At 43.7% G+C, this 25,011-nt stretch overlaps 1 protein-coding gene across 1 annotated transcript in view; it reads left to right on the top strand.

Moving 5' to 3' along the window:
• MSRA (methionine sulfoxide reductase A) overlaps positions 1–25,011 on the top strand; it is a 272,063-nt gene that overhangs the window by 150,259 nt on the left and 96,793 nt on the right. The window contains exon 5 of the mRNA XM_044289623.1: positions 15,743–15,847. Within this exon, the coding sequence (XP_044145558.1) occupies positions 15,743–15,847 (105 nt within the window). The remainder of the gene's footprint in view (positions 1–15,742; positions 15,848–25,011) is intronic.

Below are 25,011 nucleotides of genomic sequence, written 5' to 3'. Positions count from 1 at the left end.
GCACTGTGGATGTCACTGTTACGGGGGCGCGGTGGATGTCACTGATATGACAAACACATGGTGCAACAGCACTCTACAAACCAAAAGTAAAGTACAAAGGTATATTACATTGCAAGTGCTATGCTAATAACTTAGAGATGCTTAGCAAATACATTTTGTACAAAATCATTTGAGCCCGTCTGCCGAACGCCAAGGCGACCTCTATAAGAAGGGTCCTAACACTAAAACTCACCTGTTGGGTGCCATAACAGCGACCATGGATCCAGAAAGTGCAGGTCCCACATGCATGCTGGGCCACCTTGATTTTTGTCTATGTGGAGCCAAAATGGCCTTCATTGAATCCAGGGGCTACGAGTACCAGCATGCATGCTGAGCAAACTATGTACTCAGTCTAATTAAAATCAGCCTGCGAGGCAGGGGAGGGGCAGGAGGGAGTGCACGACCATAGGAGTCAGCCACAACTCCTATACATAATACTAGAAACACAAAAAAGGGGGAGGGTCAGCACATCCCAATGTGCAGGTGCACGTTGCTTGTGGCTGCAAATGTCTGACAAACACATGGTGCAACAGCACAGATATGGAGGCACTGTGGATGTCACTGTTATGGGGGCACTGTGGATGACACTGTTATGGGAGCACTGTGGATGTCACTGTTATGGGGGCACTGTGGATGACACTGTTATGGGAGCACTGTGGATGTCACTGTAATGGGAGCACTGTGGATGTCACTGTTATGGGGGCACTGTGGATGTCACTGTTATGGGGGCACTGTGGATGTCACTGTTATGGGAGGCACTGTGGATGTCACTGTTATGGGGGCGCTGTGGATGTCACTGTTATGGGGCACTGTGGATGTCACTGTTATGGGGGCGCTGTGGATGTCACTGTTATGGGAGCGCTGTGGATGTCACTGTTATGGGAGCACTGTGGATGTCACTGTTATGGGAGCACTGTGGATGTCACTGCTATGGGGGGCACTGTGGATGTCACTGTTATGGGGGCACTGTGGATGTCATTGATATGGGAGCACTGTGGATGACACTGTTATGGGAGCACTGTGGATGTCACTGTTATGGGAGCACTGTGGATGTCACTGTTATGGGGGCACTGTGGATGACACTGTTATGGGAGCACTGTGGATGTCACTGTTATGGGGGCACTGTGGATGTCACTGTTATGGGGGCACTGTGGATGTCACTGTTATGGGGGCACTGGATGTCACTGTTATGGGGGCACTGTGGATGTCACTGTTATGGGGGCACTCCGGATGTCACTGTTATGGGGGCACTGTGGAGGTCACTGTTATGGGAGCACTGTGGATGTCACTGTTATGGGGGCACTGTGGATGTCACTGTTATGGGGGCACTGTGGATGTCACTGATATGGAGGCACTGTGGATGTCACTGTTATGGGGGCCCTGTGGATGTGACTGTTATGGGGGCACTGTGGATGTCACTGTTATGGGGCACTGGATGTCACTGTTATGGGGGTCACTGTGGTTGTCACTGTTATGGGGGCACTGTAGATGTCACTGTTATGGGGGCATTGTGGATGTCACTGTTACGGGGGCACTGTGGATGTCACCTTTATGGGGGCATTGTGGATGTCACTGTTATGGGGGGCACTGTGGATGTCACTGTTATGGGGGCATTGTGGATTTCACTGTTATGGGGGGCACTGTGGATGTCACTGTTATGGGAGGCACTGTGGATGTCACTGTTATGGGGGCACTGTGGATGTCACTGTTATGGGGGCACTGTGGATGTCACTGTTATGGGGCACTGTCAATGTCACAGTTTTGGGGGCACTGTGGATGTCACTGTTATGTGGGCACTGTGGATGTCACTGCTACGTGGGCACTGTGGATGTCACTGTTACGTGGGCACTGTGGATGTCACTGTTATGTGGGCACTGTGGATGTCACTGTTACGGGGGCACTGTGGATGTCACTGTTATGGGAGGCACTGTGGATGTCACTGTTATGGGGGCACTGTGGATGTCACTGTTATGGGGGCACTGTGGATGTCACTGTTATGGGGGCACTGTGGATGTCACTGTTATGGGGGCACTGTGGATGTCACGGTTATGGGGGCACTGTGGATGTCACTGTTATGGGAGGCACTGTGGATGTCACTGTTATGGGAGGCACTGTGGATGTCACTGTTATGGGGGCACTGTGGATGTCACTGTTATGGGGGCACTGTGGATGTCACTGTTATGGGGCACTGTCAATGTCACAGTTTTGGGGGCACTGTCAATGTCACTGTTATGTGGGCACTGTGGATGTCACTGTTATGTGGGCACTGTGGATGTCACTGTTATGTGGGCACTGTGGATGTCACTGTTATGGGGGCACTGTGGATGTCACTGTTATGGGGGCACTGTGGATGTCACTGTTATGGGGCACTGTCAATGTCACAGTTTTGGGGGCACTGTCAATGTCACTGTTATGTGGGCACTGTGGATGTCACTGTTATGTGGGCACTGTGGATGTCACTGTTATGTGGGCACTGTGGATGTCACTGTTATGTGGGCACTGTGGATGTCACTGTTATGTGGGCACTGTGGATGTCACTGTTACGTGGACACTGTGGATGTCACTGTTACGTGGGCACTGTGGATGTCACTGTTATGTGGGCACTGTGGATGTCACTGTTACGGGGGCACGGTGGATGTCACTGTTACGGGGGCACAGTGGATGTCACTATTATCGGGGCACTGTGGATGTCACTGTTATTCGGGTTCTGTGGATAGTATTTGCAAGCTTATGGACAATGAATATTAATAAGATATTCATGAGACCATATGCGATGGTAGGGTTCGGTTAGAAGTTGACTTCAAATAGAAGGATTTTTGTTTTTATTAGAAAAGTCAAGTTGGTGGTCTTGATGTCACCATCTGTGGTTCTGACGTGACCTTTATGTCAGATATCAATTGTAGAAACCATCACAAACCCCTGTAGCTCACAATCTCTCCTCTGACAGGGGTCAGAAGATCTAAGAGACTGGCTGCATGTGATGTGATCTGATAGCCTTTCTGGTTTCAATCTTTTGTGTTGTTGCTGGGTTTGACCACACCTTTGGTCTCAGGTGTAGCTTAATGGTAATTCCTACTCCTCTATTTAGTCTGACCTCACCTATTAGGCTATGCGGTTTATAGTTTTTTTGGGTGGTGAAGAGCTGGTGTCTGGTTCTCCTCTGAGTTCCTGCTTGTCTGAAGGATTTTTTTATTTTATTAGAAAAGTCAAGTCAGTGGTCTTGATGTCACCATCCGTGGTTCTGACGTGACCTTTATGTCAGATATCAATTGTAGAAACCATCACAAACCACTGTAGCTCTAGAGATAGCAAAAAAAAAGTGTCACGGTCTCTCCTCTGACAGGGGTCAGAAGATCTAGGAGACTGGCTGCATGTGATGTGATCTGACAGCCTTTCTGGTTTCAATCTTCTGTGTTGTTGCTGGGTTTGACCACACCTTTGGTCTCAGGTGTAGCTTAATGGTAATTCCTACTCCTCTATTTAGTCTGACCTCACCCATCAGGCTATGCGGTTTATAGTTTTTTTTGGTGGTGAAGAGCTGGTGTCTGGTTCTCCTCTGAGTTCCTGCTTGTCTGCATATTTTGGAGTTAAGTGTCTTTTTCCCTATTTCTTGGTCATGGTTTTCCCTTACTTTTTGGTATTAGGCCTAAGAGAGTCTCCTGTTCATTTAGCTGTGAAGGAACAGGTTACCTCTTGCCCTGACATTATTTCCAGGGTCCTTTAGGGTCAGATAGGGTCCTAGGTTCCAGCGTATGAACATTCCTACCATCAAGGTCTGTTCATACTTATAGTAGTCAGGGCTCGGGTTAGGGATTCACTAGGTGGTGACATTTTCCCCTTTCCCTAGTTTCCAGGCCTAGTACCTTTTCCCTTCCCTCTTGTGGTCAGTGTGGAGTTATCCTCCCACACCGCACCGTGACAAAAATATAATCTCTTATTAACAACTATAGACAAACCCTGCATCTTCCTAACAAGAGTTACTTGGCAGAGGAGAGGTCCACGTTTAGTATCTCACTCACGTTCCTCACAGCAATTGAAGGCCGAAAACAATTTAGAACAATATCAGGAAAATTCCAGGCTGATTGTAGCTTGGGCAGAAACGGAAGGTCCTCAGCATTAGATTCACTTCATGAAACCCATAGAAAATTGATTGTGATCTTCTTCTGATGATCCTCTGTTTGAGAAGATTGCTTGGCTTGCAACCAGTGCACAATTCATAGTATTACTCTAGAAGATAAGGTTACAGCTTTCTGTATACAGTATTTCTTTAACATAGGAACATATCCTACCAAGGAACATTTCCTACCTACCGTAATCAGGTTTGCTTTTCTTTACGATGACTATTTTTGCTATGACAATGAGAAACCCAAGTGGAACAATTGGACTATATAGGAAGACGTTTTTTACTGCATCAACCCGAAGCACTATGAGTGATATGCAGGGTGCTGGTCAAAATGAGACATCCCTTGAGTTGATTTATACCACCTCATTCTAATGTTGGGTCAGTAGGGCTTTGTTCTTGCTACATATTTCTCATCTTATAAATTTTAGTAGAGAAGGACCATGTGGGAGGTTCTTTTGTTAAATCTCTGAAGGCAGGAGCCCAATGTTGAACCTCTGGACCCATAAATCATCCAACCTCTCTTAGCCGCTTATTAGACACCCCAGGACCCATGAGCTGCCCCACCTCACTGGCCTCATAACAGGACTCTAATACTTAACAGCTGCCTAATCGCATTGGGCCTGATAGCAACTGCAAGGGCTGCCAGTGTGGTACCTCTGCCCTTGAGAAGTACATAGTATACTTCAAGGACCTTTTCCAATTTGATAGACAGAAACTAGTTTATGGAAACCAGATTATTATTTTTTTTGAATTTTGCATGTATCTTGGTTTTCATTTTGGGTATAGGACTTTGAGGTTAATAGGACTTGTGTAGGTATTTTATTTATCTCACTGGCATGATATAGCCTATAATAGGCAGTGGATGTGGACCCAGTGTACAAACTAACCACTTTGGCTTTGGGCTAGCTTTAAGGGAGTTATCCTTGTTGTTCCCTCATTTTCACCCTTTAACCCCTATACAGTGATCTGGTCTTCACCACAGAGGAGCAGTTGGCAGCTGACCCACTAGGGGAAGGGGAGGTCAGGCGATATACGTAGTCAGAGGACAGGCCGAAGTCAGGGCAGGCAACGTACAAGTGAATCCGATAAACACGTCTAAGTTCTGGGCAGGCAACAATGGGGCAATTTGGGAAACAAGCTAAGATCAGGACAGGCGGTGTGAAATTAAAATTGGTTCTCAGGCTGCAGTTTGGTACACTGGTACAGTAGTCAGACAGAAGATAGCACCTTTGCAGGTAAACTAGATACTAGAAACTTAAGCTTATGCACTCTTCCACTGGGATGACCAGCCATTGGCTAGAGAAAGATTTGGACGTGCGCATGCTCATCGTTTAAGCGGACGAGATTGAGCACCCACACGCCCTATGGAGGAGGCCTTTAGACCAGATGCGCAGGCCACGTCCTGCAGGAACCGCCACAGCTGGAAGAAGAGGAGCAGGGCCAGACAATGGGAGAACAGCTAGCATGAGCAGCGCAGCACCATGCATGAAGGAGCGAGGTATGGGAAAGCATGGGGTGCTAGCTCAACATAGCCCCTCTCTCAATAAAGACTGTCTGCAGAAAACCATTTTTCAAAATATCTATTATGTTTTGACCCCAAATAGTATGGTAGGGCCTGGAACCATATAGACCTCATGATAATATACAGTCAGGTCCATAAATATTGGGACATCAACAGAATTGTAACATATTTGGCTCTATACACCACCACAATGGATTTGAGATGGAACGAACAAGATGTGCTTTAACTGCAGACTGTCAGCTTTAATTTGAGGGTATTTACATCCAAATCAGGTGAACGGTGTTGGAATTATAACAGTTTGCATATGTGCCTCCCACTTGTTAAGTGACCAAAAGTAATGGGACAATTGGCTTCTCAGCTGTTCCATGGCCAGGTGTGTGTTATTCCCTCATTATCCCAATTACAATGAGCAGATAAAAGGTCCAGAGTTCATTTTAAGTCTGCTATTTGCATTTGGAATCTGTTGCTGTCAACTCTCAAGATGAGATCCAAAGAGCTGTCACTATCATTGAAGCAAGCCATCATTAGGCTGAAAAAACACAACAAACCCATCAGAGAGATAGCAAAAACATTAGGCGTGGCCAAAACAACAGTTTGGAACATTCTTAAAAAGAAGGAACGCACCGGTGAGCTCAGCAACACCAAAAGACCCGGAAGACCACGGAAAACAACTGTGGTGAATGACCGAAGAATTCTTCCCCTGGTGAAGAAAACACCCTTCACAACAGTGGGCCAGATCAAGAACACTCTCCAGGAGGTAGGTGTATGTGTGTCAGTTAACAATCAAGAGAAGACTTCACCAGAGTGAATACAGAGTGTTCACCACAAGATGTTAACCATTGGTGAGCCTCAAAAACAGGAAGGCCAGATTAGAGTTTGCCAAACGACATCTAAAAAAGCCTTCACAGTTCTGGAACACCATCCTATGGACAGATGAGACCAAGATCAACTTGTACCAGAGTGATGGGAAGAGAAGAGTATGGAGAAGGAAAGGAACTGCTCATGATCCTAAGCATACCACCTCATCAGTGAAGCATGGTGGTGGTAGTGTCATGGCGTGGGCATGTATGGCTGCCAATGGAACTGGTTCTCTTGTATTTATTGATGATGTGACTGCAGACAAAAGCAGCAGGATAAATTCTGAAGTGTTTCGGGCAATATTATCTGCTCATATTCAGCCAAATGCTTCAGAACTCATTGGACGGCACTTCACAGTGCAGATGGACAATGACCCAAAGCAAAGGGAAAGAAGTGGAATGTTATACAATGGCCAAGTCAATCACCGGACCTGAATCCGATTGAGCATGCATTTCACTTGCTGAAGACAAAACTGAAGGGAAAATGCCCCAAGAACAAGCAGGAGCTGAAGACCGTTGCAGTAGAGGCCTGGCAGAGCATTACCAGGGATGAAACCCAGAGTCTGGTGAGGTCTATGCGTTCCAGACTTCAGGCTGTAATTGACTGCAAAGGATTTGCAACCAAGTATTAAAAAGTGAAAGTTTGATTTATGATTATTATTATGTCCAATTACTTTTGGTCCCTTGACAAGTGGGAGGCACATAAGCAAATTGTTGTAATTCCTGCACCGTTCACCTGATTTGGATGTAAATACCCTCAAACTAAAGATGACAGTCTGCAGGTAAAGCACATCTTGTTCGTTTCATTTCAAATCTATTGTGGTGTTGTATAGAGCCAAAAATGTTAGAATTATGTCAATGTCCCAATATTTATGGACCTGACTGTATATGCAGGCTGATTCGTTACCTTCTACACCTTTTCAACTGTACACAGAAACAATGTCCTTATAATGGCCTTATAGTGGCTAACCAGATAGTAAAGGGAGTGGGTGGACATGAAACTAAACCATTGTTACCATGTTGACTCTGTTTTATAATTTGTACAATCAGGTAAAAGCTTCCACAATACAGTGCATGTATTCTGTTCCTCCTTCTGTGGGTTTATATTTGGTTGTTTTCTCAAGTAAGCAGTGATGTTGATGTCCGTACTCTACTGCTAAGAGTAACCTATATTATACTCAAGAACCAGACTAGGCTCAGCTCCCACATAGTTGCACTTGAGGCACATTTTCCAAAATTCTAATTTAGATGGCCATGAGATGGTGTACCAACATTTGGTCTGCTCTCCTATCTTGCTTGTGTCCAGATTAGTGCTTGCATTTTGGATTTTCTAAAAAGGGAGGTTTTTTTAAAAGACCACTAAACATAAGGCGCATTTCGAAAGTCTTCAGACCCTTTCATTTTTTTCATATTTTGTTATATTGCTCCTTGTGCCAAATTTTGTTTTCTACATAATTTTGTTTTCTACATAATTCTACACTCAATACCCCTTTAATAAGAAAGTAAAAAAATTATTTTACAAATATTTAAATTTGTTAAAAAAGTAAAACTATACTTTCGCCTGGACATAAGTATTCATACCATTTGTTATGACACTTGAAATTTAGCTCTGGGGCCTCCCATTTCCCTTGGTAATTTTGAGATCTTTCTACACCTTGATTAGAGTCACCTGTGCTAGATTCAAGTGATTGGACATCATCTGGAAAGATACAATCCTTCCTGTCTAAGGTTTCACAGCTGACAAGGCATATTTGAGCAAAAACCAAGCCACGAGGAGGAAAGAACTGCCTGTAGAGCTCAGAGACAGGATTGTGTGGTGGCACAGATCTGGAGAAGGGGACAAAAACATTTCTGCTCTACTGAAACTTCCCAAGAGCACAGTGGCCTCCATAATTCTTAAATGGAAGAAGGTTAAAACAACTAGGACTCTTTCTAGAGCTGGCTGTCCCCCAGTCTAAGTAATTGGGGGTGGGGAGAGGGGTGGGAGTCTTGATAAGACAGGTGACCAAGAGCCCAGTGGCCTGTCTTGCTGTGCTCCAAAGATCCTGTGTGCAGATGGGAGAAACTTTCAGAAGGTAAGCCATTACTGCAGCCTCCACCTATCTGGGCTGTATGGCAGAAAGGACCCTCTCCTCAGTAAAAGATAAATGAAAGTGTGGTTAGAAAGGACTCTCTTCTCAGTAAAAGATACATGAAAGTTTGTAAAAAATCACCTAAAGGACTCTCATACTGTAAGAAACAAGATTGTCTGGCCTAATGAACCCAGGATAGAACTTTTTGGCCTTCATTCTAAGCATCATATCTGGAGGAAACCAGACGCTGCTTAACACCTGCCCAATTCCATCCCTACAGTGAAGCAAGGGGGTGGCAGCATCATGCTGGGGGGGACAGAGAGAATGGTCAGGGTTGTTCATCTTCCAACAAGACAATGACCCAAAGCCTACAGCCAAGACAACACAGGAGTGGCTTAGGGACAACAATGTGGATGTCCTTTAGTGGCCCAGGCAGAGCCCTAACTTGAACCCAATTGAACATCTCTAGAGATACCTGAAAATGACTGTCCACCAGCAGTTCCCATCCAATCTGACAGAGTTGACAGAGAATCTGCAGAGAAAAGTGGCAGAAATTCCCAAATCTATTTGTGTGAAACCTTGTGACATCAAACCTAAGAAGACTGGAAACTGTAATCGTTGCCAAAGGTGCTTCAGCTAAGTTCTGATTGAGTAAAGGGTGTGAATATTTATGTCAATACACGATTTTAGTTTTCTTTCTAAATAACTTTCAAGCATTCTTTTTCACATTCTCATTTTGTAGGTTTTTTTTTAGGGCAGAATGATGGAGAAACTGATAACACAAGGAGCAACATAACAAATGTCAAAAAAAGTGAAAGGGTCAGACTTGCCAAATGTAACACTGGTATTAGTCATGCATATGGGGGGCCTCACACTACTTTTGACTGTCCCCAAAAAAAAAATTCTTACGCATCGCAAATGTGCCTAGACCACCTGGATGTTCCAAAATGCTTCTAGAGAAACGTTCCATGGACAGATAAAAAAAATTAAAAAAAAATAAATGGAAAGTTATTTGGTACAAGTGCACAGTGCTGTGTTTGGATGAAAAAGAGAACTGTATACCAACACCAAAACCTCATCCCAACTGTGAAGCAGGATGGAGGGAGCATAATGGTTTGGGACTGCTATGCTGCTTCGGATTACTTAAAGGGATTCTGTCATGAGATTTTCCCCCTATAACCTAAACATATGCTCATGTCCGGAGTAATAATAAGAATCCTAAGCTGGCATTATTAAACTTCACTGTGGCTCTATTTGCACAAAAAAAATGGTTTTTATAGCCTGTCAATCACTCACTTAAAGTGCCTAAGGGGAGGTCCGTTAATACAGGGTGCCCGGCCGCACCCCTCGCCGCCCGGTGTCCAGCGCCGCCTTCCCTAGCTCAGCGCCGCCTCCGCAATCCTACCCGTCCCTCTGCCAGATCCCGCGGCTGCGCACTAGGCTCAGCCTGATGCACCGCGGACTCCTGGCAGCGGCTTTGTTGAGCGAAGTGCGCATGCGCATCAGCCGGCACATGCGCACTGCCAGGAGTCCGCAGCGCATCAGGCTGAGCTTCGTGCGCAGGCGTGGGATCTGGCAGAGGGACGGGTAGGATTGCGGAGGCAGCGCTGGGCACCGGGCGGCGAGGGGTGCTGCCGGGCACCCTGTATTAACGGACCTCCCCTTGGGCACTTTAAGTGAGTGATTGACAGGTTATAAAACCTGTTTTTTGTGCAGATAGAGCCACAGTGAAGTTTAATAATGCCAGCTTAGGATTCTTATTATTACTCCGGACATGAGCATATGTTTAGGTTATAGGGGTAAAATCCCATGACAGAATCCCTTTAAGATGACTTGAATTCTAAGGTATATGAAAATATCTTACAGAAGAATGTAAGGCCAGCATCCATGACCTGAAGCTGAAGAGATGTTGGGTGACAATGACCCAAAGCACACATGAAAATAAACTAAAGAATGGTTAAGAAAAGATTTTGTTACAAGCAGCATGGATCCTCATGTTGTCTCTTCTTCTCCTGTCTACTAGAATGGTTCAGGGCAGCTGCTATGCCTTACATCTAACCCTTTAGTATGAGTGAGCCGATCAGTTTGCTCAGCTTGGGTTAGTTTAGGGAGTAGATTGCATGAAAAAGACTGTATTTATTATTGCATATATTAAAACTTCATGCGAGCACATATGAATATGGGATCAACACAGATGTCTTCAACTGCCAAGTGCACATTCAACAGGTCGGACAGTGTCATAGGTACAAAACTGCTGCCAGATGCCCTTTAAGTGCGAGTTCATGACTGGTTAGCTTGCCTTTAAATATTCTTGCTTTCCACATTGAAGGTGCGGTGTATAGCATGAACTTTGTCATTTGGTTTCCAGAATCCTTGTTATTCCTTGTTGTTTGCAGAGTTTATTTTTTGGTTTTCTTGTTATTGGATCCTCGGACCTTCTTTTTATTTTGCTGGCGTCACTATCCCAAATTTGGGTCAGTGTCAATTATTTCTGTCCACCGTAACCTATCCGCTTCCAGTATGAATTTCATCATCATTGTTATACGCTTCGGCCCTATTGTAAGTAGAAAGCGGCGAGTACCATAGGTGACGTTCTGCAGTCTTATTGGAATGGCCAGGTCAGATGACTGACCAGGATGCTGTGACATGACATCAAGGGGGCTGTACAGGCAAGGAATCCCGGAAATATTGATAAACTGACAAACATTTGCAGGGAGGAACGGTCCAAAATTCCACCACATCATAGTGCAAATTTAATTCCTGCTACAGGAAACATTTGGTGAAGATGATTTCTGCTTAACATGGGGTTCTACTACTTAAATTCAAGGGTTCACTTTTTCTCTTTTACAAGATGTGTGCAAAAAAAAAAAAGACCCGATCGGTACGACTGTGTGCAAATAGTTACATCGTGTTTGTGACTTAGACAGTCATCATGACATATTTTATTAGTAATGAATGCAAAAAGCTGAATAATATTGTATTAAAAGGATTTTCCGAGATTTTGATATTGATGAGCTACCATCGCCATCAGATCGGTAGGTGTACAACAACCGGCACCCTTCTGACCAAGTTTTTGAGCCCTGTGGCCTCTTAACAGCTTTCCAAACACAGCGCCATCCATTGTTTAGTGGCTGTGCTTGGCATTTTAGCTAGGCCCCATTCGCCAAGTGACTGATGAACGTGACGTCACTGGTCTAGGAGGCCCCATGGCTGGAGCAATGTGGCCTCCTCAAACAGCTGATCTGCTGAGGTACCGGGAGTGAGGCCCCCTATCTTATATTGATGACCTATCCAGAGGATTTATGATCGATTTAAGAATCTAGAACAACCACTTTAACCTGCATCAGAATTATTTTTTTCAGAAACTGCTATAAAAGTAGACCTTGAGGTCTATGGTAGTGTCCTACAATTTGCACATGTGCGTTGGCAGCTGACGCAATAAATTGCTGGATATTTGTTTATAAGGTTCTTTGCCAACGGTTATTTGTTAACACAGCTTCCAAAATATAGCCATTCTTTATGGGATGAACACCATAGAGACCAAGATTGTGTGGGGGAAAAAAAAAGCTAATAAAAAGTCTAAACAATAACAATAGAAGGGAAGGGTTTTTTTCTACAATGAACGGATCAAGACCAAAATGTGTTTTGATTTTTGTTGAAGAAAGACACACACTTCTTTCTGCAAAATTGCTCAGAGACCAAAATTTGAAAGGTTAAAAATTGAAAGAAAGACTTGACAACTTGGTTATCCACAAAGTAACAATTTGCAGGTAAATTGCTTGCTTTCAATCACCTTTAAAAGGAAGTGTATATTGTTTGACCATGAAAACGGCAGGAAAGGTATCACACAAGGGATCCGCACGATGACTGTTTTGAATTAAATAAAAATATATTGTTTTGCTATATAATATAGGAAAACACATACAAATATAATCAAACAGACCTGAGGCCTAATAATGCTTTAATAGAGGGTATAGTAGTACTGACTAAATGCCCCCACAAGGGCTGAGAAATGAGCTGTCACATACTTAATTCCCCCGTGAACACTATAACCGCCATACCTAATGCTACTGCTAGATCCTTTCTTTGTTTGTTCTCTTATTGTTGTTCTTTATTTCACTTTATTTTATCATACTATTTTAGTATCTAACTTTGTATCCTTCCCCCCCCCCCCCTCACTTTCTGTTCATTGCAGTTTTTTGACCAACAATACAAAATTAATAATCACAGTGATGTCATAGTACCTATGCAATGAAGACAGCGATCGCTGTACTGTGACATCATAGTGTTGATCTTGGAAGGAAGTGCATCACTTCTAATGCACGTACCACTTACATAGACTTAACGCTTTTACTAAAATAGTATAAAAATCTAAATGAAAAAAAAAAACAGGACATGGAGCACTGCTATCAACGGATTTTATTAATAAAAAAATATAATACAAGGAATCGCGCGGCATGTTTCAGAAATGGTCTGTTTCCTGCTTCGGACACTTACCCTGGGTTCACACCTGAGCGTTTTACAGCGCGTTCAAACGCGCTGTAAAACGCTCAAGACATGAAATCCAATGCTTCCCTATGGGAATGGTTCACACCTGGGCGTTTTACAGCGCGTACGAACGCGCTGTAAAACGCCCGACGCTCAAACAAGTACTTGAGCTTCTTTGGGGCGTTTTGACGCGCGTTTGTGGCCATAGGACACTGCAGTCAATGACACAAACGCGCGTCAAACGCGCGTTTACTATTACAAAAAACGCGCATAAGAACGCGCGACAAAAACGCGCGTAAAACGCTCGTTTGAGAAACGCTCAGGTGTGAACCCAGGGTTAGTGTGCCAGTTAATAAAAGCCTGATGAAGACAGCGGATCGCGGATAGCTGTTTTTATTTGCTACCTTTAGGAGCTTTTTTGTCTTCACTTCTCTTCCGGCCTCCTCCATGCAGTCTCCAGCGAACGAGTGCAGCAGCCTGGTCTCTCCTCCTGGTGTGGAGGAACTTCTCCCTTCACTAGTGTTGTGCCAGGTCTGCAAAACATGATCTGGTAAAATGTATTGACCCACAAGGATTAATACAGTGACATAGGAGGTATCACACCAGGGTGCACCCCCTCTCTTTTTTCTTTTACAGTCCAGGGATAATAAACACAGTGATGTCACAGTACAGGGATAATAAACACAGTGATGTCACAGTACAGGGATAATAAACACAGCGATGTCACAGTACAGGGATAATAAACACAGTGATGTCACAGCACAGGGATAATAAACACAGTGATGTCACAGTACAGGGTAATAAACACAGTGATGTCACAGTACAGGGATAATAAACACAGTGATGTCACAGTACAGGGATAATAAACACAGTGATGTCACAGTACAGGGATAATAAACACAGTGATGTCACAGTACAGGGATAATAAACACAGTGATGTCACAGTACAGGGATAATAAACACAGTGATGTCACAGTACAGGAATAATAAACATAGTGATGTCACAGTACAGGGATAATAAACGCAGTGATGTCACAGTACAGAGATAATAAACACAGTGATGTCACAGTACAGGAATAATAAACAGTGATGTCACATTACAGAGATAATAAACACAGTGATGTCACAGTACAGGGATAATAAACACAGTGATGTCACAGTACAGAGATAATAAAACAGTGATGTCACAGTACAGGGATAATAAACACAGCGATGTCACAGTACAGAGATAATAAACACAGTGATGTCACAGTACAGAGATAATAAACACAGTGATGTCACAGTACAGGAATAATAAACACAGTGATGTCACAGTACAGAGATAATAAACACAGTGATGTCACAGTACAGAGATAATAAACACAGTGATGTCACAGTACAGAGATAATAAACACAGTGATGTCACAGTACAGGGATAATAAACACAGTGATGTCACAGTACAGGGATAATAAACACAGTGATGTCACAGTACAGAGATAATAAACACAGTGATGTCACAGCACAGGGATAATAAACACAGTGATGTCACAGCACAGGGATAATAAACACAGTGATGTCACAGTACAGGGATAATAAACACAGTGATGTCACAGTACAGGGATAATAAACACAGTGATGTCACAGTACAGAGATAATAAACACAGTGATGTCACAGTACAGGGATAATAAACACAGTGATGTCACAGTACAGGGATAATAAACACAGTGATGTCACAGTACAGAGATAATAAACACAGTGATGTCACAGTACAGGGATAATAAACACAGTGATGTCACAGTACAGAGATAATAAACACAGTGATGTCACAGTACAGGGATAATAAACACAGTGATGTCACAGTACAGAGATAATAAACACAGTGATGTCACAGTACAGGGATAATAAACACAGTGATGTCACAGTACAGTGATAATATACACAGTGATGTCACAGTACAAGGATAATATACACAGTGATGTCACAGTACAGCATAATAAACACAGTGATGTCACAGTACAGGGATAATAAACACAGTGATGTCACAGTACAGGGATAATAAACACAGTGATGTCACAGTACAGGGATAATAAACACAGTGATGTCACAGTACAGAGATAATAAACACAGTGATGTCACAGTACAGGGATAATAAACACAGTGATGTCACAGTACAGGGATAATAAACACAGTGATGTCACAGTACAGGGATAATAAATCAAAAACAATAGGGGGCGCTTCCTTGTGAAATACCTTAGGTTTCCCACATAAGGACTCAAGGTGAGAATACCTTACAGAATAATGTTGTGTAAATCCAGGCACAACACTAGGAATTGGTGTGGTCTCTCCTGTAGAGAGGATAGGTATAGGTCAGGCTGCTGCGCTTGTTTGCCGGAGTCCTCCAGATGGAGTCCGGAATGCAAATAGGAACATGTTCGCTCAACGTGGAGCAGAAAAATAAAAGCCAAAGGTCGCTGCTCTGCTTATCTATAAAAACATTTATTAAAAAAATATATAAAACACTAAAAATAAAGGACTGGCTATGCGTTTCAGTTGCTGGCCACCTCCTTCATCATGCTTTTTATGTTGGTTACATTTAGTACTTTTTGGATGATGTGCACAGGATATCATTAGGTGATTCCATCTCATTCTCTCCGTTTCAGGAAAAACAGGCCATACAGAAGTGGTTCGAGTCGTCTACGAGCCGGAGAAGATCAGCTATGACAAATTACTGAAGGTCTTCTGGGAGAATCATAACCCAACACAAGGTACTTCATATCTTCATAGTTATGTTCTGGATCATTGGTGGCCAGACTGGGACTTACTGTAAAAGCCGCACCAGTCCACATACAATATCATGCTCCCCCTCCCAATCATAGAAATTAACTGTAATGGGGTCCAGTGGAGATCTGGCCACTACCTGGCAAATTTGCAGAGAACACCGCTGGTCGTGCTGATTCCCGGCATCCTCTGCTGGAAAAATAATGCCAGAGGGCTGTACCGACAGTGTGATACTAGCGTTAGGGTTTATCTGAGAAGTGGATACAATTGTATTGAGTCTAAACAATGGAGCTAAACACATCAGGGGCAGCTAGAAATGTCTCTGGTAGTTTGTTACAATGTATCAGTTTACAATCCAGGTTGTTTACATCACGGAGCATTGTCTAGACCAGGCATCCTCAACCTGCGGCCCTCCAGCTGTTGCAAAACTACAACTCCCATCATTCCCGGACAGCCTACAGCTTTCAGCCTACAGAAGGGCATGGTGGGAGTTGTAGTTTTGCAACAGCTGGAGGGTCGCAGGTTGAGCATCCCTGCTCTAGACTAATACATTTGTATCCACTTCCCAGCTGAAAGCCACTAGCTATGTACTGGGTTACTGCCTCTGAATGGAAACAAAAGGGTTCTCATTTACTGACAGCATTGACCGTATTTATTAATCCCGTCTAAAATGTAAGACAGCGTAAAAGATGCGCCAAAGTTATCACTGGATCCCCAGCGATCAGCAGTGATCTGTTAGGAAACCTGGTAGTAAGTGTTCAGTTTCCCTGCAGCGCCACCACAGGGGAAATGAAGCATTACACAATGGCCTTTCACATCCATGGGTTGTCTCTGTAATGCAGGACAGGACGGGTCCTCCAGAGACAGGGACGCTCTTGGTGAATGCTCTCCAGAGGACAATCCTGAACACAGAACCTCCTCTAAAAAAATATGATCCCTTACCCAGCCCCATGGGGCAGTCAGAAGAAGTGCGTCACCCATATTATTTTGTAGAATTACTGTGCATTTCGTGGACTGGAAACGCCATTTCAGGTACAGGTAGGGATATGTTGGCGAGCCGAACGTTGCGGCAAGTTACAGTAGAGGTCATTTTTAAAGGCTAAGATGCTTTCATCTTTTCATTAACCCTTCGGTAAAAATTGCTGCAATCTATAAAGCCTCCTGGAATAAACCTCATTAATATGATTTTGCCAAAAATAATTCCGGTGTACCCTGAGAATTATATTTCCGATCTATTTGCCGCCCATTCCAATTTTGCGGCTGCTAGCAGCGCAGTTTGTGAGCTGAGGAGCGCGAGAAGATTAATGGCTGCGTCCCAGTGCACCGAACGCCGTCCGCTCCAGTATTTATTATCAGCAGACACTTTTTCGAGGACTGCACTGTTTTTAGCTGATGCATAAAGGATCCATCATCTGCATATAATTAGACGCTGGAAATGACATTGTATTGCTAATGAGCAGATGTGTCTTTCTTTTCCTCGTAAAGAACAGCTGCACTCCCATGAAAAGCCGCAGCGCCTCCATCCTAGCGCTACAGTGTCCAAGGCGTCGAATTCTGACGTAAATCTGCCCTATCATTATGGGGAGTATTAATTAAATGGAGGTGTTTAACATTCAATCAGGTGACTGCTTATTTTCAGGACCTAATCTACCCCTTAAAAATGACAGCTAGAATCTGATTGGTTGCTAATATACTGGTATAACCTGGGCATCTCCTGTATATAATTATATATGTACAGCTGGTATATGTTATACATCTTCTTGTATACAGTGATATGGAGCATGCTGGTATAACCTGGGCATCTCCTGTATATAATTATATATGTACAGCTGGTATAAGTTATACATCTTCTTGTATACAGTGATATGGAGCATGCTGGTATAACCTGGGCATCTCCTGTATATAATTATATATGTACAGCTGGTATAAGTTATACATCTTCTTGTATATAGTGATATGGAGCATGCTGGTATAACCTGGGTATCTCCTGTATATAATTATATATGTACAGCTGGTATAAATTATACATCTTCTTGTATATAGTGATATGGAGCATGCTGGTATAACCTGGGTATCTCCTGTATATAATTATATATGTACAGCTGGTATAAGTTATACATCTTCTTGTATATAGTGATATGGACCATGCTGGTATAACCTGGGCATCTCCTGTATATAATTATATATGTACAGCTGGTATAAGTTATACATCTTCTTGTATATAGTGATATGGAGCATGCTGGTATAACCTGGGCATCTCCTGTATATAATTATATAGGTACAGCTGGTATAAGTTATACATCTTCTTGTATATAGTGATATGGACCATGCTGGTATAACCTGGGTATCTCCTGTATATAATTATATAGGTACAGCTGGTATAAGTTATACATCTTCTGTATATAGTGATATGGAGCATGCTGGTATAACCTGGGTATCTCCTGTATATAATTATATATGTACAGCTGGTATAAGTTATACATCTTCTTGTATATAGTGATATGGACCATGCTGGTATAACCTGGGTATCTCCTGTATATAATTATATATGTACAGCTGGTATAAGTTATACATCTTCTTGTATATAGTGATATAGGACCATGCTGGTATAACCTGGGTATCTCCTGTATATAATTATATATGTACAGCTGGTATAAGTTATACATCTTCTTGTATATAGTGATATGGACCATGCTGGTATAACCTGGGCATCTCCTGTATATGATTATATAGGTACAGCTGGTATAAGTTATACATCTTCTTGTATATAGTGATATGAAGCATGCTGGTATAACCTGGGTATCTCCTGTATATAATTATATATGTACAGCTGGTATAAGTTATACATCTTCTTGTATATTATGATATGGAGCATGCTGGTATAACCTGGGCATCTCCTGTATATAATTATATATGTACAGCTGGTATAAGTTATACATCTTCTTGTATATAGTGATATGGACCATGCTGGTATAACCTGGGTATCTCCTGTATATAATTATATATGTACAGCTGGTATAAGTTATACATCTTCTTGTATATAGTGATATAGACCATGCTGGTATAACCTGGGTATCTCCTGTATATAATTATATATGTACAGCTGGTATAAGTTATACATCTTCTTGTATATAGTGATATGGACCATGCTGGTATAACCTGGGCATCTCCTGTATATGATTATATAGGTACAGCTGGTATAAGTTATACATCTTCTTGTATATAGTGATATGGAGCATGCTGGTATAACCTGGGTATCTCCTGTATATAATTATATATGTACAGCTGGTATAAGTTATACATCTTCTTGTATATAGTGATATGGAGCATGCTGGTATAACCTGGGTATCTCCTGTATATAATTATATATGTACAGCTGGTATAAGTTATACATCTTCTTGTATATAGTGATATGGACCATGCTGGTATAACCTGGGTATCTCCTGTATATAATTATATATGTACAGCTGGTATAAGTTATACATCTTCTTGTATATAGTGATATGGAGCATGCTGGTATAACCTGGGCATCTCCTGTATATAATTATATAGGTACAGCTGGTATAAGTTATACATCTTCTTGTATATAGTGATATGGATCATGCTGGTATAACCTGGGTATCTCCTGTATATAATTATATAGGTACAGCTGGTATAAGTTATACATCTTCTGTATATAGTGATATGGAGCATGCTGGTATAACCTGGGTATCTCCTGTATATAATTATATATGTACAGCTGGTATAAGTTATACATCTTCTTGTATATAGTGATATGGAGCATGCTGGTATAACCTGGGTATCTCCTGTATATAATTATATATGTACAGCTGGTATAAGTTATACATCTTCTTGTATATAGTGATATGGAGCATGCTGGTATAACCTGGGTATCTCCTGTATATAATTATATATGTACAGCTGGTATAAGTTATACATCTTCTTGTATATAGTGATATGGAGCATGCTGGTATAACCTGGGTATCTCCTGTATATAATTATATATGTACAGCTGGTATAAGTTATACATCTTCTGTATATAGTGATATGGACCATGCTGGTATAACCTGGGCATCTCCTGTATATAATTATATATGTACAGCTGGTATAAGTTATACATCTTCTTGTATATAGTGATATGGAGCATGCTGGTATAACCTGGGCATCTCCTGTATATAATTATATATGTACAGCTGGTATAAGTTATACATCTTCTTGTATATAGTGATATGGAGCATGCTGGTATAACCTGGGTATCTCCTGTATATAATTATATATGTACAGCTGGTATAAGTTATACATCTTCTTGTATATAGTGATATGGAGCATGCTGGTATAACCTGGGCATCTCCTGTATATAATTATATATGTACAGCTGGTATAAGTTATACATCTTCTTGTATATAGTGATATGGACCATGCTGGTATAACCTGGGTATCTCCTGTATATAATTATATATGTACAGCTGGTATAAGTTATACATCTTCTTGTATATAGTGATATGGACCATGCTGGTATAACCTGGGCATCTCCTGTATATAATTATATATGTACAGCTGGTATAAGTTATACATCTTCTTGTATATAGTGATATGGAGCATGCTGGTATAACCTGGGTATCTCCTGTATATAATTATATATGTACAGCTGGTATAAGTTATACATCTTCTTGTATATAGTGATATAGACCATGCTGGTATAACCTGGGTATCTCCTGTATATAATTATATATGTACAGCTGGTATAAGTTATACATCTTCTTGTATATAGTGATATGGACCATGCTGGTATAACCTGGGCATCTCCTGTATATAATTATATATGTACAGCTGGTATACGTTATACATCTTCTTGTGTATAGTGATATGGACCCTGCTGGTATAACCTGGGTATCTCCTGTATATAATTATATATGTACAGCTGGTATAAGTTATACATCTTCTTGTATATAGTGATATGGACCATGCTGGTATAACCTGGGCATCTCCTGTATATGATTATATATGTACAGCTGGTATAAGTTATACATCTTCTTGTATATAGTGATATGGAGCATGCTGGTATAACCTGGGTATCTCCTGTATATAATTATATATGTACAGCTGGTATAAGTTATACATCTTCTTGTATATAGTGATATGGAGCATGCTGGTATAACCTGGGCATCTCCTGTATATAATTATATATGTACAGCTGGTATAAGTTATACATCTTCTTGTATATAGGGATATGGACCATGCTGGTATAACCTGGGCATCTCCTGTATATAATTATATATGTACAGCTGGTATAAGTTATACATCTTCTTGTATATAGTGATATGGAGCATGCTGGTATAACCTGGGTATCTCCTGTATATAATTATATATGTACAGCTGGTATAAGTTATACATCTTCTTGTATATAGTGATATGGAGCATGCTGGTATAACCTGGGCATCTCCTGTATATAATTATATATGTACAGCTGGTATAAGTTATACATCTTCTTGTATATAGTGATATGGAGCATGCTGGTATAACCTGGGCATCTCCTGTATATAATTATATATGTACAGCTGGTATAAGTTATACATCTTCTTGTATATAGTGATATGGAGCATGCTGGTATAACCTGGGCATCTCCTGTATATAATTATATATGTACAGCTGGTATAAGTTATACATCTTCTTGTATACAGTGATATGGACCATGCTGGTATAACTAGGTGATTTTCCTAGTCTATGACGGAAAGTCATGGTTTTATTAAAGACACGGAGGCGAGTATTGCTATCTCCTTCTTTACTTTCCACCAATAGCAGCAAAGAAGAAATTTACATAATCATAACAATAAAGGATCCACCCCTCTCAGATCCTATAATAAGCAGTGTCCTCTTAGTAACTTCCTCTTTCTTTGGAACCGAAACACCAACTTCATAACCGGAACTGGAACCGAAACCGGAAACTGGAACCGGACCCGAGAATGATAAACGACCGGTCCATCACGCCGTAGAACTCAAGCCAACATGGCTAACACCTCCGGAACCCGGGAACAACGCAGAAGTCCATACGTCGTGGAACCTTCAACCTGGAAACGGGAAAACGACCAGCACGGAACCACCGGAACATCCCAACGAAAACCAGCAACCTGGATCACCGGATCTTCTTTTCAACGAAAGCCAACATGGCTATAACTGGAATAGGTCAATGGAGACCCGAAGCGAATCAACTTCCTCCTGAAAGCAATAGACAGGTTAAGAAATGGGTAGAATAAAACATCGCAAGTCAAACGCGACTCCGCCAGAATAAACATCTCGAATCGACACAGCATACATAGCATGCAAATCATACTGTAAACCACAGAAATACATAGTAAGGGAGGGAACCCCAGGGCGGGCAATACTCGCCTCCGTGTCTTTAATAAAACCATGACTTTCCGTCATAGACTAGGAAAATCACCTAGTTTTACAGCAAGACACGGAGGCTCCTATTGCTAAGTTTAAAGTTGAGCAATAACCGCAGAAAACAAATGAGGAGGCGGCCTAAAATAATACTCCCTGAATGTTGACGCCGAAGACCAGTCCGCCAGACGTAGGATATCCTCCAAACGAGCACCCGAAACAGCCAAAGCGGTAGCCGACGCGCCTCTAGCGGAATGAGCAGTAAATATGGAAGTATCAATTCCTGCCAACGACATAACCCACTTCATCCAGCGAGCCAAAGTAGGGCTGGAGACAGGACCAAACGGATGTCGAATGGACAAGAAAAGCTGAGGAACCGAAGACGACCGGTAAGCACGCGTCCGGGACTCGTACTCCTTCAAACAAGCCACCGGGCAAAGAGCCGGCGAAGAAGGAAAAGACGGATAAGACACCGACCTAATGTTGGTCTTCGTACGTCTGGAAATATTGAAGGTGACCCCCTCCGGAGTAAAGGACCTGGCGTCGTGATCAAGCGCTCGAACATCGGAAACCCGCTTGCAGGAAACAAGGCAAAAAAGAACCAATAACTTGGCCGACAACTGCCTCAAAGTGAGATCAGGGTTACCAGGCCAGCTGGACAAAAAGGACAAGACGACCGACACGTCCCAGGTCGTGGTGAAGCGAGGCCGGGGAGGACGAGACATGCGGGAACCGCGAAGCAAACGGCACACAGAAGGATGCTGTCCCGCAGGGACGCCCTCAAAACCCTGATGCGTGGACGAAATCGCGGACCTGAACAAATTAATCGTCCGATAGGCCTTCCCCGCCTCGAAAAGAGAAGTAAGAAAGTCCAAAAGATGAATCACAGGGGCCGAAACGGGATCCAAGTCCCGTTCCACGCACCAAACAGCCCAAGATCGCCAGGCTGCCCGATAAGATTTTCTGGTGCCGGGAGCCCACGCGTTGTCCAAAAGGCGTCTAGTTGCTTCAGAAATATCGACGACCTCTCCAGGCGTCCTGAGATTCGGCATGCCACCAGGCGCAGGGACCCGTCCGACAGAAGAGGGTGGTGAAAACCCTGAGGGTCCTGGAGGAGATCCGCCCGAGACGGAAGAAGAAGAGGAACATCGATCAGGAGACCCAGGAGAGATGGGAACCAAGCCTGAGTCCCCCAAAAGGGGACCACCACCACCAACTCGGCCAGCTGACGACGCACCTGCAACAGCATCCTCGGGATCATCGCGAACGGGGGAAATGCGTACATCAGGAACCCGGACCAGGACTGGAGAAACGCGTCCACTGCCTCCGCCGCCGGATCCGGACGCCAGCTGAAAAAACGCGGGAGTTGGGTATTGAGGCGTGAGGCAAACAGGTCGATCCCAAACGGACCCCAGTATCCGGACAACACGGAGAAGGTCTCTGGCGCCAGCATCCAATCGCTGCTGTCCTTCAGGTAGCGAGAGCCCCAATCGGCTCGGCCGTTGTGAAGGCCAGGGAGATATTCCGCCTGAACCATGACCTCCCGGGAGAGACAAAACGACCAGAAGTCCTTCGCCAACCGGGCCAAAGTCGCCGAGCGCGTTCCTCCCAATCGGTTGATGTATCGCACGGCAGAGACATTGTCCATCCGCAACCGAATGCACTCGTGAGCCATACCACTGGTGAAACTCTGAATGGCAAACGAACCGGCCAGGAGCTCCAACGCGTTGATATGCAGCCGAGTCTCGTCCACAGACCACCGACCGCCTGTGGAGATTCCATTGCAGTGGGCCCCCCAGCCGTGGAGACTGGCGTCTGACTCGATCGTGAGTTCTGGCTGGAGACCGAAAATCGCCCTGCCGTTCCACGCCCTCAGGTTGTCGATCCACCACACGATCTCCTCCCTTGATTCTGGGTCCAGGATCAGAGTGTCTGCGAAGGAAGCGCCAGCACGGAGGTGCGCGATCTTCAACCGTTGAAGAGCCCTGTAATGAAGAGGGGCCGGAAACACCGCTTGGATCGAGGAGGCAAGGAGGCCGATGATCCTGGCCAAATGGCGGAGGGATAATTGCGGTATGGCGAGGGCACGTCTGAGTTCCTTGCGAATGGAGACTAATTTCGACGTGGGTAGAGAGAGGGAGGTCAGTACGGAGTCCACCGTAAAGCCCAAGAACTCCATCCTCTGAGACGGGGTCAAACACGATTTCTCGTGGTTGATCAGGAACCCAAGCCGGGAGAGCAGGTCCGTCGTCCAGCGCAGATGGACCAGCAAGGTCGGGGCCGATTGATGCATGAGAAGCATGTCGTCCAGGTAGATTATGAGGCGGACCCCGCGACTGCGAAGCCATGCCACTACCGGACGCATCAACTTCGTAAAACACCACGGGGCCGAGGACAGGCCAAACGGGAGACACGTGAATCGCCAGATCTCCCCGTTCCACAGGAAACGCAGTAAGTCCCTGGAAGGGGCGGCAACCGGAACCGTCAAGTAAGCGTCCTTGAGGTCCAGCTTCACAAACCAGTCGCCCGGCAGGAGAAGATCCCGAAGTAGATGGATGCCCTCCATCTTGAAGTGGCGATATCGGACAATCGCATTCAGAGCCCGCAGGTTGATGACCGGGCGCATCTGACCCCCCTTCTTCTGGACCAAGAACATGGTGCTGAGCACCCCCCGTGAACCCCGCGGGGCCCTTTCGATGGCCCGCTTGTGGTAGAGGGAAAGGAGCTCCAGATCCACCTGGGCGGTGCCGGGGTGGGCGAAACGGGAGGT

Source organism: Bufo gargarizans, chromosome 4 (genome assembly GCF_014858855.1).
Source record: "Bufo gargarizans isolate SCDJY-AF-19 chromosome 4, ASM1485885v1, whole genome shotgun sequence".
NCBI classification, from domain to species: domain Eukaryota; kingdom Metazoa; phylum Chordata; class Amphibia; order Anura; family Bufonidae; genus Bufo; species Bufo gargarizans.
This window is presented reverse-complemented; position numbering and strand designations above follow the sequence as displayed.